Source organism: Gasterosteus aculeatus, unplaced genomic scaffold (genome assembly GCF_964276395.1).
Source record: "Gasterosteus aculeatus unplaced genomic scaffold, fGasAcu3.hap1.1 HAP1_SCAFFOLD_129, whole genome shotgun sequence".
NCBI lineage: Eukaryota > Metazoa > Chordata > Actinopteri > Perciformes > Gasterosteidae > Gasterosteus > Gasterosteus aculeatus.
Genome location: NW_027554983.1, coordinates 240 through 14,959, shown reverse-complemented (window position 1 = coordinate 14,959; position 14,720 = coordinate 240). Strand labels below are relative to the sequence as shown.

General features: G+C 46.6%; 2 protein-coding genes across 2 annotated transcripts; both read right to left on the bottom strand.

The window, feature by feature from the left end:
* Positions 1 to 118: 118 nt before the first annotated feature.
* Positions 119 to 3,284, bottom strand: LOC144395260 (adipocyte plasma membrane-associated protein-like; the record flags this gene model as incomplete). Its single annotated transcript, XM_078098122.1, has 8 exons — positions 119 to 353; positions 431 to 591; positions 1,164 to 1,279; positions 1,365 to 1,517; positions 1,658 to 1,759; positions 1,908 to 2,029; positions 2,169 to 2,258; positions 3,196 to 3,284. Coding segments are annotated over 8 exons (1,050 nt in total), but the record flags the coding sequence as incomplete, so codon positions are not given.
* A 1,709-nt stretch (positions 3,285 to 4,993) lies between these two features.
* On the bottom strand, positions 4,994 to 12,491 carry LOC144395259 (ras association domain-containing protein 3-like). Its single transcript, XM_078098121.1, has 5 exons — positions 12,343 to 12,491; positions 11,646 to 11,819; positions 9,649 to 9,736; positions 8,418 to 8,530; positions 4,994 to 8,308 (listed from the first exon to the last, which is right to left on the bottom strand). Exons 1-5 carry the CDS (start codon positions 12,373 to 12,375, stop codon positions 8,144 to 8,146), a joined length of 573 nt encoding a protein of 190 aa, XP_077954247.1. The 5' UTR covers positions 12,376 to 12,491; the 3' UTR covers positions 4,994 to 8,143.
* Between the last annotated feature and the right edge of the window lie 2,229 nt (positions 12,492 to 14,720).

Genomic DNA, 14,720 nt, shown 5'->3' with positions numbered 1-14,720 from the left:
ACCCGGAGTTTGTCGGCACCGAGCCAAAGAAGACGTGGACCGGACTGCGCTGGACCGGAGTGGCGTGCTCGTGCAGGAAGTTGACGTCTGCGGCGGCCCCATCGATCCTATCAGCGAAATTCATTTCAAAAGCCCATCACGGAACAATAAGACCGACCTTGGCCAGGAAGCGCTTGAAGGCCGGATACGGTGCGATCAGGTCCAGGAAGGGAGGCGTGGCCTTCCGGAACCGTGTCGTCGTCATGCCGACCAGGAAGGTCCCGCGGTCGCTGCGGCGGATGTTGTCGGGGTAACCGATCATGTTGTCCACGGCGACCTCCTTGGTGCCGGCCTTCGGCCCCTTGAGCCAGTACCTGAGGGCGGACGGGGAGTCGGCTGAGTGACACGCGTGTGCGTGCACGCGCGTGTGCGTGTGCGTGCGTGCGTGTACCTCAGCACGCGTCCGATGCTCGTCTCCGCCACCAGCAGGAAGCGTTCGTCGGGGGACAGGGCGACGCCGTTGGGCATGTAGAGGGAGTCCAGCAGGACGTCCACGCGTCCCGTCTCCGGGTCGTAGGAGAGGAGGCGGCCGAGGCGGTTCAGCTCGATCACCTGAGGACACGGAGCGCTCGTTCGTAGTGTCGGGGGTCATACGTGTCTTCAATATTATCATTATATTCCTGCGTGATAATTTAAGGTAATGCAAGTTGTAGCTTATTTAACAAGGCTGAATTTAGTCAAACTAGTTCACGTTATTATTGTCGCTCATATTATTTCAATTTCAACGTCACGATTTCCATTAATTTGCTGAATGAAAAATTCGTTAATACCGTGTTTCTTATATGCTCTTAATCCTGTTGACTCGTTATTACATGTTTTCCGTGAGCAGCCGGCCAACTTGTGAATACATTAAACACTATAAAGTGTTTAATCCTCCGAATGGACCCTTTGGATCACTCGAGGGGCCTTGTGGTCCCTGTGGGGGCTTTTCTCTCCTGATGAATGGAACCCTAATTCGCTCCGGTTAAAGTAATCACCCTGTCTGAACTCAAAGGACTTTATTAGCGTCCTTATTAGCGTCCTTATTAGCATCCTTATTCTCTTCTTCTGGCGGACCGGACGGACGGACGGACGCACAACAAGAACAGGACGGGTGTCCATCGGCGGTCATTTGTCCGGCTCACCTCCAGCCTGACGTGTCTGCGTCCCCACCGGCTGGAGGAGTCGGTGAAATAAACCAAACCGGTCTGGGAGGAGATCTCCAGGCCGTTCAGGAAGGCGAAGGGAACGCCATCAGCGCCTGAGGAGCAACGACACGGAGCGTCTCAGACGGGGGAGGGGGATCATCTACACACATATGTCTCACACACACACACACACACAACCTTGTTCATTGGAGCGGAGCAGAGTCTTCTCTCCGGTTTGCGGGTCGACGCTGTGCAGCCCGAGGTACGAGTCGGCGACTATCAGCTGACCGCGGCGATCCAGGCGGACGCCGTGAGGGCGACCGCACACGGGCTCGTAGTCCGTGCTGCTGCCTGCAGACACACAACACGAACACGTGACCTAAGGAAGGGTTTTTGCTCATGCGATCCTGAGAATTAGAAAGACAACTTATCGCCACAAACGTACAAATATCATTTAGAAGAAGGAAGGTTTTTCAAAATAAAAGGCTGACCGCATTCTGGTAAATCCTGCCCCATCTGGGTGATGAGGGTGAGCGTGTCATCAGGACCGATTCTCCACAGCTTCCCGTCCACCGTCCCTGTGAACACGTTACCTGAAACAACGCGGACGGCTCAGAAAAAAGACCCACAGAGAGCGACGCGGACGTCACGTGACGCCTCAACTCTGCATGCAGTCGAGCATTAATTCATATTAAATAGTGTAGCTAACTAAAACAATGAGGTAAAAGTCAGCACCCTCACCCTCCTCATCCGCAGTGAAGGATTCTGGTCCGTGTAGTTTCCCAGGAAACAGCCTGCGACCCTTCTGCAGCCGGGTGTTGACGGCCAGCGGCCCCTCGAGGGCCGGGGGGGGGCCCTTCAGTCTGCAGGGACCGATTTAGATTACTGCAGTTAGTCTATATCAGTTTAAAGCGCTCAATAAATAATAGTACACTGTGTTGCTTCTTTAGAAAGTAGTTGCTGTGTGTGTGTGTGTGTGTGTGTGTGTGTGTCTGTAGTTACACATGTGGTTCGGGGTCTATGGGAGAAGGCAGCAGGTAAACACCAACAACCACGGCGAGCAGAGCCGCTACTGACGACCTCTTACTCAACCTGACGGAGAGCAGAAATGTTTATCATACTTTTAGACACTTTACACGCAAAACATAAGGAATAAAAACATACAAAAGAGAATCAAATGAAAAAGGACATTTAATACAAGAATAAAACAAAGCTCGACCCTCATGGCTTCTTATTTCACGGACAGCGTTTTATTTCATTATAAAAAATAGGGAATCAAACAAGGATTCAGTGGACAGCCTGCAGTTAATAAGTCAACAGGGTTGCGTCACACACGGCGAGGTGAACTTTGACATGGACGAGATGTTTCACTCGGGATCTATAAGATGCCACACAGAGGAGGAGGTCGTTCGTGTGAATCAATCAGACTGATCCATGTTGGTCAAATCGAAACACGATCCCACGGTCCATTCAGAGGCCTTTTGTGCTTTAAACGTGCAGTAGTTCCTCTGCACATCGCTTGTGTGTAGTTGGACTGGGAGTGTGAGAACATGAGACATTGTTCTCGGGAAATAAGAGAATTCTCTGAATGAGCAACACTTTGCATGCTTCCCGTGAGCTTTTCTTTATTAAGTTTTAGCACTATTTGACAAATGCATTTCACAAACCCGGAGTTAAATAAGTCACAGAAAAGCAGGCAGGAATCACTTCTGGCCCAATTTAAACTGTTTGCCGTGTATCGTCTTGCACCCACAGCAGTTGTTTATTTGTTAGAAAATAAAATAAAAATGAAAAATGCTGCTTATTTTAATTAATGCCGATAAGGAGTCTGAACCTTCATGCTCCCAAAAAAAACTCTAATTGTTTTTTATTACGACGCCGCAGTGTTTACAACAACAATTAACGGATTTGTGAACGCAGTCTGGTGACGCAATAATAGAATACTTTCCTCACTTTCCGGCGCCGTCGAAATTAACCGAAGCCTCGTATTTATTTTTAAAGTTTAAAATGAATCAAGTGTCCAACTCACATTGTTGAGTTTTCCAGCGTCTCTTCTTCCTGCTGCAAAAAACAGGTCCGGCTGAGAGCAGCGTCAAGAACGCCGCAGCATACACGACATCATCCGGCCTGTTCCTTCAAAGTAAGAGCAGCGAAGCACACGTTTCCGGCCTATTTGTGCTTCTGCATTTTCAACCCTTAAATCAATTTAAAAGTCACTTGTGTGGATTTTAGGGATTTTATATCAGGTAAAAGTAACTTTATTTCCTTCATAACGTCTTCTGAAAATGTGAAATGACCCCAACCAAAACATAAAAGAGAGAGCCTTTACTTTGAAGGCAGCATCGGCAGGCTCCCTCCTTCAGCTTCACGTGAAAGTTTAGTGTGTGAGACAGCAGAGGGGGGGAGGGGGGGCGGCAGACCCCCACTTTTCTAGTCTGAAAGCCGGGGTCACACAGAGGTCAGGAGGAGGCGCTGTTTTCATCCGGCCTTTCCAAATTTTCCCACTTAAAGGTCTTAATTTTCCCTATTTGTATTTGTGCAGTTCATCTGGAGATCAGTTAAATTATTTAGGAATAATAAAACATGTATTACCAAAATATGTCATACAAGGAATGTGACTTGGCGGTTGGTGCATAACATCAGACAATAAGACAATGGACAACAAGACAGATAGAGAAAACATAGTGCAAGAGGAAACAAATGTCAGAATGTCAGAGTCAGTCAGTGGGGGACCGGCTCTGTTGATGAGCCCGACTGCCGACGGGAAGAAGCTGTCGGTGTGGCGGGAGGTCTTAGTCCTGATGGACCTCAGCCTCCTGCCAGATGGAAGGGGCACTAACAGGTTTTGTCCGGGGTGAGAGGGGTCGGCTACCATCTTTATAGCTTCAGGGTCCTAGAAGCGAACAAGTCCTGCAGGGACGGCAGATTGCAGCCGATCAGCCTCTCTGCAGAGCGGAGGACGCGCTGCAGCCTGCCCTTGTCCTTGGCTGTGGCTGCAGCGTACCAGACGCTGATGGAGGAGCAGAGGACGGACTCCATGATGGCCGTGTAGAAGTGGACCATCATCGTCTTTGGCAGGTTGAATTTCTTCAGCTGCCTCAGGAAGAACAACCTCTGCTGAGCCTTCTTGGTGATGGAGCTGATGTTCTGCTCCCACTTGAGGTCCTGGGTGATGATGGAGCCCAGGAAACGGAAGGAATCCACAGCGGTGCTGATGGTCCGAGAGGCTGAGACATGTTTCCCAGCTTCACGTGCTGCTTCCTGTCAGACAGGTGGAGTTTGTCCTGCAGCAGAGGCGGGATGATGTGTTGAAGGCAGAGCTGAAGTCCACAAACAGGATCCTGGCGTAGGTCCTGGGGAGTCCAGATGCTGGAGGATGTAGTGGAGGGCCATGTTGACAGCAGGGGGTCCAGGAGGGGGTCCAGAAGGGTCTTCAGGTGGGACAGGACTAGCCGTTCAAAAGACTTCAGGGCGACGGGCCTGTAGTCATTGAGTCAGCCAAGTCTGCCAATTCTCTGAATTCTGTCTTGATCTTTTTGGGGATTACAGGGAAGCAACTAAAAACTTTTCATTATCTGTTAATCCGTTTTCTACTGTATAAAATGTCAGCAAATAAGAAAATGTAATTCTCTGATTTAAAGTTGATGTCTTTAAAAATGTTTCGTGGGGTTTAAAACACAACACGAATAGTATAAAATAAAGAAATGTAACAGATTCTCCTAATTCCCCAAAAGAAACGAGGATTATACACTAATCCTTCAACTCCGATTATGCATAATAAAGTAACCATATTTAAGTTGAAAGTTGAAAGAAAAACATACAAGGAGGAGAATTTATTTGGTATTAATTCCACCTTTAATAGACGCCGCCTCGCGTGGCTCAAAGGCCACATTCTGGCAACAAACAGAAAAATAAAAACCTGCCATGTGATTCTCTGTTGAAACAAAAAACAGCATATTTGGAACAAAACACAAGGAGCGTGTCAGTAAACGGCAGGAGAACGACACACAGATGTTTGGCATTTATTGTACAGATGTACGTAAAGTCCCTTCAGTGGCTTTCTGGAGCTTTCGATCGTATCAAAGCGTCATGTGACCACAGGTTGATTTTCTACCCGGTGAAGATCGTGTCATGTGATCAAAAGCTCCACGAAGTATCAAAGCGCACTGAAAGCTCTGCAAAATAATAAGTAAGTACACCTCGAGGATTAAACACCATGGAAACAGAAATACTCAAATCTGCCTTAATAACGTTATTAAAACTGGTGCTTTGTATTTATCTGCTGGTTTAATAATTAATTTATCATCACTTTGTTTGAGAAGTTAAGAGAAGAGAACTTAAGAGAAGAGCTCAACAACATCTTGCTAAATAAGATTATAGCGTGTTAGATGTTAAGAGTCTGATGGCGGCAGGAGACCAAAATAAAATAAAAAACTGTCTTCCCTGAATTCAAAGTTAAAGTGCCCGAAAATAATCGATACGACTCATCTGGATTTAACAGCTAAGGTTGTTTATCAGATAGACAAACAACAACAACAACATGGCTTTAAGATGATTAAACTGTTTCCATGCGGACTTTCGTAACATGTTTAAACTATATTATAGGGAAGCAAAAATAGGTCAAAATATTTTGAGTTTTACAAGGGACTGAATATCTAATTTATGTGAATTATTTGAAATATTCAGTAGTTTGATTCCAGTTTTATTCATTATTGGCAACTAACTAATTTTAAGTTTTAAACATCATTTAGTTTTTCTTACACCCTGAAATTTATATATAAGTTCTTTGAGAAATCAATAACTGGGAAAAACCAAGAGGGAATTTAATCAACAAAAGAAATTAAGATGTAATTCAGTGGATTTATTATCGCACCATAAAGTTAACGTACAGGTAAAGGTTCTTACATTTCCCATAATGCAACGGTTACGTTTTCAATTTGACCCCAAATGCGACATCCAGTCACATTATACAATATTATATTTACAAGTATATCTCCTCCCGATGGGTAAAACTGAAATTTACCGTCACAATTAGACATTCAGCTGCCTGAAAGATTCAAATTTTTGGACCATTTTAGTGTTTGCTTCCCCAGCGTAAACCCAGTGTTTGATACAAGAAGACGACGGGTTAAAACCCCTTCAGATAAAACTATATATGGTTTTCCCTCCACTGGGAAAAGGCCTCTAATAAATGTTCTGCTCCAGGCAACACCACAAAAATATCTTTGGTTCTAAGAAAATAACAATAGTTTGACACGGAAGTAAGTAGCTGCAGTTTCTGTCCACTAGGCGGCGCCGTTGTACTTCATTCAGTACCTGCAGCGCAAAAAGCGTTTTTTGACTATTGATTATTTTCGTGAATCTGATTGGTCGTTTGTGAAAGTGATTATCTTCGTTTTCTCAAACATGTTTTTTTGCTTTCTCGATCACCAGAAATAAACTGAATTTTCTACAAAACTAAACGTAAAAAAGGAGCCTCTTTGGTCTCAAAGCCATAAACGATAAGCTGAATTCACTAAAGACAACATTGCATAGATATATTTAAGGCAGCGATCAACTTTTCAAAACCTTTCATGAACCTTTACTGCACAAAAGACCTCCATTTTTGTGCAGAGCTCTGTGTGTAACGTCCGTCCTTCCTTCCTTCCTTCCTTTCCTCTTCAATATTTCCCCTTTCAGACCTCCTGTGGTTTACAGGATCCCATCGTCTCCCCTTCTTCCTCCATCTAACGTCTCCTCTTCCACTTCCTCTCCGTCACCTTCCAGAAACCTGTCGAGTTTCCCTCCGCCCTCATGTGGCCACGCGGGGTCAGAGGTCACGACTAATCGAACCAGACCAAACGTCCTCCCGAGCTCACCGCTGTCTTTTTTTATTACGACGTTCTTTAATGGAGTCTGTAGTGTGCCAATAAGAACTTATCCAACTGAAGTGAGCAGTGAATCGTTTTATTGTGACGGCCAATTAAAAGTAATGTTCCATTTCATTTCTTATAAAGAAAATGAGCGTTGGTCCAATTTTGTTGCTGTTTTTCTTTCAACTTGTTGTAAATGAATGATTGGCAAGTAATGAACTGATTAATTACAAAATAAAAAAAAATAAAAGAGCAGGTTCATTAGTAAAGGAAAAATCTTAAAGGTCTTTTAATGGTAAAGTATTTGGTTATAGTTACTCAATTAAGCCGATTAAAGAAACAAAAACCTCATTATTGATGGATTATATGCATGAGTGTGTTTTATTTAAACACATCTGTTATTATAATTGTTTGCTTTTCCCGCTCTGTTAAAATAATAATTAAAAAAATGACAGTAAACATAGAACCAAACTGAATCAACCAGCAAAAGTAAATAAACATTATTCCTACGGCACACTCGAGACTCCACATAAGAATATAAATACCCTCCAATCGAGACTTCCAGTGTATCCTCTAAATGTTTCCTTTTCCTTCCACCTTCACGCAGCTTCAGCTGTTTTTAATGCTCATGTTGTGTCTTTTCCTCCAGTAGATAAACTCTGCTTCTGTACAAAAAAAAAAAACTAAAAATAAGACTTTTGTTTCTTTCAACAAATCATAAAAAGCTTCAACCATATAAATTAAGAAAAAAAATATGTACAGACCTTTAAAACAGAAAAATTAAATAAACCTCTGACTCAACACGTGGCCTTGAGTCCTTAAAAGGAATTAGATAAACTATGTGACAGCAGGACCGAGAGGAGGAAGAGGAGGAAGAGGAGGTTTGGCACGGTGAAGTGAATCTTTGGTGAGATCGGGCAGCACTTTGAGGTCTTTAATCCGGGTTTCGTCTCCCGTCGCTCGCTGTCCCGTCAGTTTATCGTTCCCTCACTTCCTCCCTCCGAGCGCCGGATCCTCACCTCGCGTCAAAAAAGTACACTTCTCCTCCTCTGAGGTGAGAATTACAAAAAAAATAAAAGGTTCTCCCTCCTCGCCGCGGTCCTGTTCGACGGAAGGCTCCTCCCCTCAGAGGCTCCTCCCCTCAGAGGCTCCTCTGACCTCGCTCAGCGCCTCCTGCAGTCTGAGGCGATACGCATCGTAGCGCCGCTTCACCGCCTCCCTTTGCTCCGCCTCCTCCTTGTCGAGGATCCGCAGGAAGTTGCGCAGCTCGGGGATGGAGAACGCGTCCCACTGAAACGAGGGGCAGCGTCACTTCAACCACGAACAACAAATAATAATAATAATAATAATAATAATAGGAACATTGCATCACAGAAGGGAGGCGGAGCTAAAGCGTTACCATGACTTCGCCATGCTGTTCCCTCAGGACGAAGCTGAGCGTGTCTCCGTCGGGTCCCGCCACCAGACGGAGGAACAGCGGCTGCTCGTCATCCGCCAGCTTACACACATACACTGGAGGACACACACACACACACAGATTAATGTGGGCTGCGGTCGCTGCAGATGGATTTGATGTGTGTGTGTGTGTGTGTGTGTGTGTGTGTAAACACGTAAGGCAGAAGATGAAATGGTGAGTGTGACCTCAGTAATTGAGAAAAAGGGAGAGTGAGAGAAAGAGACGGCGTTGTTGAAACGATCGCCGGCCCTTTAAGGCGACCCACACACCGATAGTCTGAAAAATGTTAATTACATTAAAAGAAATACGATTCACCAACAACTATAAATGGTTCAAAGAGAAAAAACACAGAATTTACTTAATCGGAATCAAGTGTCAAACAAGTTAGGTGAAAACCTGACATACATACAAACATACCTTACTTACAAAAGCCTGTTTAGCTTAGCTTAGCTTAGCATAGACACTGAAAACAGGGGGACCAGCTAGCATGGCTAAGTTACAGCGTTTTATGCACCTTTAAAGCTCGGTTATCCGGAGTAATAACTGAAAAGCTTTTGGGGTTTTATTTGAACGAGTGTTCCTTTAAGAGAGCAAAGTCACGTCCACAGCGACCTCCTTTCTACTCCCGTGTGTTTGCTCCTAAATCTGAAGGACGCTTGCAGACTTGTTTTTATACGAGAAGCTCGGGTGCAAAACATGTCAGACGTCCGTCTCCACTACGTCTCCTACTAGCGGCCTCACGGAGCGTCTCCAGTGAGACGACAACAGAGCCGACGGTTAAAGCAAAGCTCGCTGGAACCGCAACAGTGTGAAATGTTTGACTTCAAACTAGATTAAAAAAAAAAAAAACGTGTTATTAAAACCATTAACCATCTTTTTCTTTACTTGCAGAGCTGAAGATAATATTTGAAACCCGGCAACAGCTGCTGGTGTGTGTGTGTGCGTCTGTGTATATTACATGCGTGGGCATTGCCCACATTGTGTATCAACATTAGGGCGAGGCATTCAGAAACACACACAACCACACACACGCCTCAAGAGCATGTCAGTGCCGAAGCATCTGATACCGAGCTCGGCATGAGTGGCATGAAACACACTGTCTCCAGCTATGTCTCTCTCTCTCACACACGACACACACACACACACACACACACACACAGGGCTCCAGTCTTACCCTGGTCCTCCCTGCGGTAGCGTTTGTACAAGCCGTATTTAGCCGGGTTGTCTGCGACGGTGAACTTGTTCAGCAGGGCGACGATCACCTGAACACACACACACACACACACACACACACACACACACACACACACACACACACACACACACACACACAGCAGACAGACAGACAGACAGACAGACAGACAGACAGACAGACAGACAGACAGACAGACAGACAGACAGACAGACAGACAGACAGACAGACAGACAGACAGACAGACAGACAGACAGACAGACAGACAGACAGACAGACAGACAGACAGACAGACAGACAGACAGACAGACAGACAGACAGACAGACAGACAGACAGACAGACAGACAGACAGACAGACAGACAGACAGACAGACAGACAGACAGACAGACAGACAGACAGACAGACAGACAGACAGACAGACAGACAGACAGACAGACAGACAGACAGACAGACAGACAGACAGACAGACAGACAGACAGACAGACAGACAGACAGACAGACAGACAGACAGACAGACAGACAGACAGACAGACAGACAGACAGACAGACAGACAGACAGACAGACAGACAGACAGACAGACAGACAGACAGACAGACAGACAGACAGACAGACAGACAGACAGACAGACAGACAGACAGACAGACAGACAGACAGACAGACAGACAGACAGACAGACAGACAGACAGACAGACAGACAGACAGACAGACAGACAGACAGACAGACAGACAGACAGACAGACAGACAGACAGACAGACAGACAGACAGACAGACAGACAGACAGACAGACAGACAGACAGACAGACAGACAGACAGACAGACAGACAGACAGACAGACAGACAGACAGACAGACAGACAGACAGACAGACAGACAGACAGACAGACAGACAGACAGACAGACAGACAGACAGACAGACAGACAGACAGACAGACAGACAGACAGACAGACAGACAGACAGACAGACAGACAGACAGACAGACAGACAGACAGACAGACAGACAGACAGACAGACAGACAGACAGACAGACAGACAGACAGACAGACAGACAGACAGACAGACAGACAGACAGACAGACAGACAGACAGACAGACAGACAGACAGACAGACAGACAGACAGACAGACAGACAGACAGACAGACAGACAGACAGACAGACAGACAGACAGACAGACAGACAGACAGACAGACAGACAGACAGACAGACAGACAGACAGACAGACAGACAGACAGACAGACAGACAGACAGACAGACAGACAGACAGACAGACAGACAGACAGACAGACAGACAGACAGACAGACAGACAGACAGACAGACAGACAGACAGACAGACAGACAGACAGACAGACAGACAGACAGACAGACAGACAGACAGACAGACAGACAGACAGACAGACAGACAGACAGACAGACAGACAGACAGACAGACAGACAGACAGACAGACAGACAGACAGACAGACAGACAGACAGACAGACAGACAGACAGACAGACAGACAGACAGACAGACAGACAGACAGACAGACAGACAGACAGACAGACAGACAGACAGACAGACAGACAGACAGACAGACAGACAGACAGACAGACAGACAGACAGACAGACAGACAGACAGACAGACAGACAGACAGACAGACAGACAGACAGACAGACAGACAGACAGACACACACACACACACACACACACACACACACACACACACACACACACACACACACACACACACACACACACACACACACACACACACACACACACACACACACACATTAGCCAATATTCGTATTCAATACTCTCATCAACACCCGTCGGCCAATCAGCAACAAGATACTGGGATTCGGTCTCTATCGGTTCCATCATCCATCAACACAGAAAACTGAACCAAAATTTAATAAACCTTCAACATCTGTTACACATCTGTCACCAGGCCCTAATGAAGCCGCGCCGACGTGTGTGTGTGTGTGTGTGAGAGCCACCTGTTTGACTGTGTTATTGGAGCTGATGTGGAGGGTGTTGGTGACTCCTCTGGGCAGATAGAAGGCCTCCTCCACCCGACCTCCACCGGCACCCTTCTGACCCCCCCGCACCGTCACCGGCCTCCTCAGATCCATCTGGACTTTGATGAAACCAGTGTACACACCAGTGGGACTCTGGGAGGGAGAGACGGGGCATCCAGGAGATACGGTTATTAGAATATTGAGAAGACGTGTCCTTAAGATGAATCCTTCACAGTGACCAGTGCTCCCAATAAGCCCAGTGGGCAGCACAGATGGCCTCAGAGGGAGGAAGAGCTTCTTAATCTCATTACTCCATGTGGAGCCGGGAGGAGATCAGGAGCATGCACACGCACACAAAGACACACACAGACACACACAAAATAGATAAGATGACAAAGAGAAACTCAGAGGACAGAATGACAAAGGAGCTTCACACAGCGATGAGATGAGCAATGAGATATGAGCGAGGTGGAGGAACCGGCCTCCTGAAGACGAGACGCTCTCAAAGTCCACAGGGGCCCGAGAGGAGCTGAGGAGCTGCTGCATGGGGCCGAGGGGAGGACAATAGCAGGAAGAAGATCTCCTCCGAAGAGGGCTGAGGAATGCCGACGTCACTGGAAAGCCTGCAGGGCAGCTGTGTGTGTGTGTGTGTGTGTGTGTGTGTGTGCGCGCTCACCAGAGTCATCTTGAGGAGGTCTCTAGTCAGCATGTTGTACTGGTCGATCTTCTGGCCGATTTCCTCCCTGCTGAACTCCGTCCGAAGCTCCCGGTCCTTCTCCACATCCTGAGGAGGACGCAGGAGGAAAAGGGTTTAAAGTTTAAAACCAGATAAAAACACCACAGCTCACAGCAGCAGAGAAGAGCTCACAAGTTTATTGGAAATAAGTCCTAAAAAAAAAAAACCTCACAAAACGTACAACGTTTTCTAAATGTACTAATCTACTAAATATACAAAATAGAAGAAAATAAATTAGAGGAATATAGAATTAAAAAAATATATATAAATACAATAAAAAATAAAGTGCACTCTTATTGTGCGCACTAATCATTCTGGCTCTGTGTGTGTATGTGTGTGTGTGTGTGTGCGCGCCATTCGGCCATTAACAAATAGCCCGGGAGGTCGAGGCCGGAGGGCCGCCAAGGTCGCGGAGGGAAAGTTCCAGATAAAGACGGAGGACTCACACGTGAACGTTACCGAGACAAACGTCTGCATGTGAGCGGAGACGAGGAGACGGAGTCACAACCTTTTTACTATTAATGTACAAGCAGACAGAAACATTTCATTTAGGTCACGCCACGAAGATTAAAACTCAAAACACAACCGAATCTGGACGAAGGAAACAAACGAGAGAGTTTCATGATGCTTCTGTCTGAATGTGCAGCAGAGACCTTAATTCTCCACAGTGTGTCTGTGTGTGTGTGTCTCTATCTGTGTGTGTGCTTACATGGGCATAGTGCAGCGCTGCTCAAAGTCTATTAAAAACCACACACACACACACACACACACACACACACACACGGTGCACATTGTACACAATCCAGGGAGGCTTTGAAGGCTCATACGCCCTTATATGGAAAACACACGAAGGACAAGGTGACAATACAGCGCGCGCACACACACACACACACACATCCACACACACTTAGATTAAAGGAGGATTTGGATCCCTCTATGTTACACAAGATATTAAATGATTGTTATTAGATGGAAAATGCTGATTTGACTCATTAATAATTTCAGTGATTAAGGGAAAATGTTTGCATTTGAATGTCATTTTAAAATAATGGATTTAATGTAATGTTTAAAATAAGCATTTCAAGTGACCTCATCCTGCTCTCCGATAACTTGTGACAGTTTTCACTACTTCAATGAATAAAAATACAGTTGAATCAGCCTCCAAACTGCTTGAGAGGAAAATCATCATTTAGGTCAAAACACGCGTCGGTCTGCACGCGTCAAATCGCCCAGACACACAAACGCTGACTCATCAGGATCAAACCGGGCCGGAGACACGCGGGGCCACCGGACCTCAGCGCGTCCACACGGCAGCCCAAACACCACCACGGTGGGGCCGCAGCATGAGGGACGCGTGTCTCCGTCCCCTGTGAGCACCCGCCGGCTCAGACGAGTCAAAGCTTGTTATTAGCAGGAAGCGACCGGTAAGGAGATTACCTGTCACTCACCTGCCACAGAGACACACACGGGGAATACCACCCGATCTAGAGAGCCGCGGTGTGAGTGTGTGAGAGGGGGGGGGGGGGGGGGCGACCAGATCCAAAACAAACAGCGAACGCGATGAGGTCACGTTCCCGTTTGAGAGGACGCAGCGCAGCGAGGAGGACGGGACGGGGAACAGAGGCGGTAGCGGCGATAGCGGAGAAGAGGAGTTCATGGACGCCAGAAACATCTGCGCGTCCAGCTGCAGGAGAAACGTACGGCTCAATGCTTCCTTTCATCCCCCCGTCTCACATTGCAGAGAAAAAAAAAGAGGACGAGACAAAACAAGACAAACAAAGTTCGATCTTTATCTCGTCGAACGCTTCACCCACACACACCTGCAGCATTCCTGCCCGTTAGAGCCGTCACACTCGTCTGCAGCCACTATCTGCAAATAGATGACATCACCGCGGAGGTGACTGTGTGTGTGTGTGTGTGACCCTGCAGTGTTACCAGTAGACTAAACAGTGTATATTCTATGCTAACCTGCATTTAAAGAGGACGATAAAGACGTGAATTATCATTGGAAACCATAAACACGGGAGAATTGTGCTTTTTTTCTACCCTCCCCCAGTCTCTCCATGTTACGTCCTGTTGAATCGAGCGGGGGGGGGGGGTCAGGATGGACCACACCTTTCCTCCCAGAATTCCTTCACTAATGGGCGCACGCACACACTGCTGAGACACACACACACACACACACACACACACACACACACACACCTTTGCTCGGCCTCCTTCACGAGCAATCAGGAAAACGTGAAAACGTTTATTTTACGTGGGAACAGAGGAGGAAGACGGCGGCATCGTCTCCGCAGACGGAGGCGAGGACCCCG

Excerpts from the sequence above, each read along its gene's own strand:
- LOC144395259 (XM_078098121.1), bottom strand. The coding sequence starts at position 12,375 with ATGCTGACTAGAGACCTCCTCAAGATGACTCTG. Across the intron at positions 11,820-12,342 it reads ACCTCCTCAAGATGACTCTG|AGTCCCACTGGTGTGTACAC; the intron begins GTGAGCGCGCAC and ends TCTCCCTCCCAG. Across the intron at positions 8,531-9,648 it reads CTACCGCAGGGAGGACCAGG|TGTATGTGTGTAAGCTGGCG; the intron begins GTAAGACTGGAG and ends TGTGTCCTCCAG.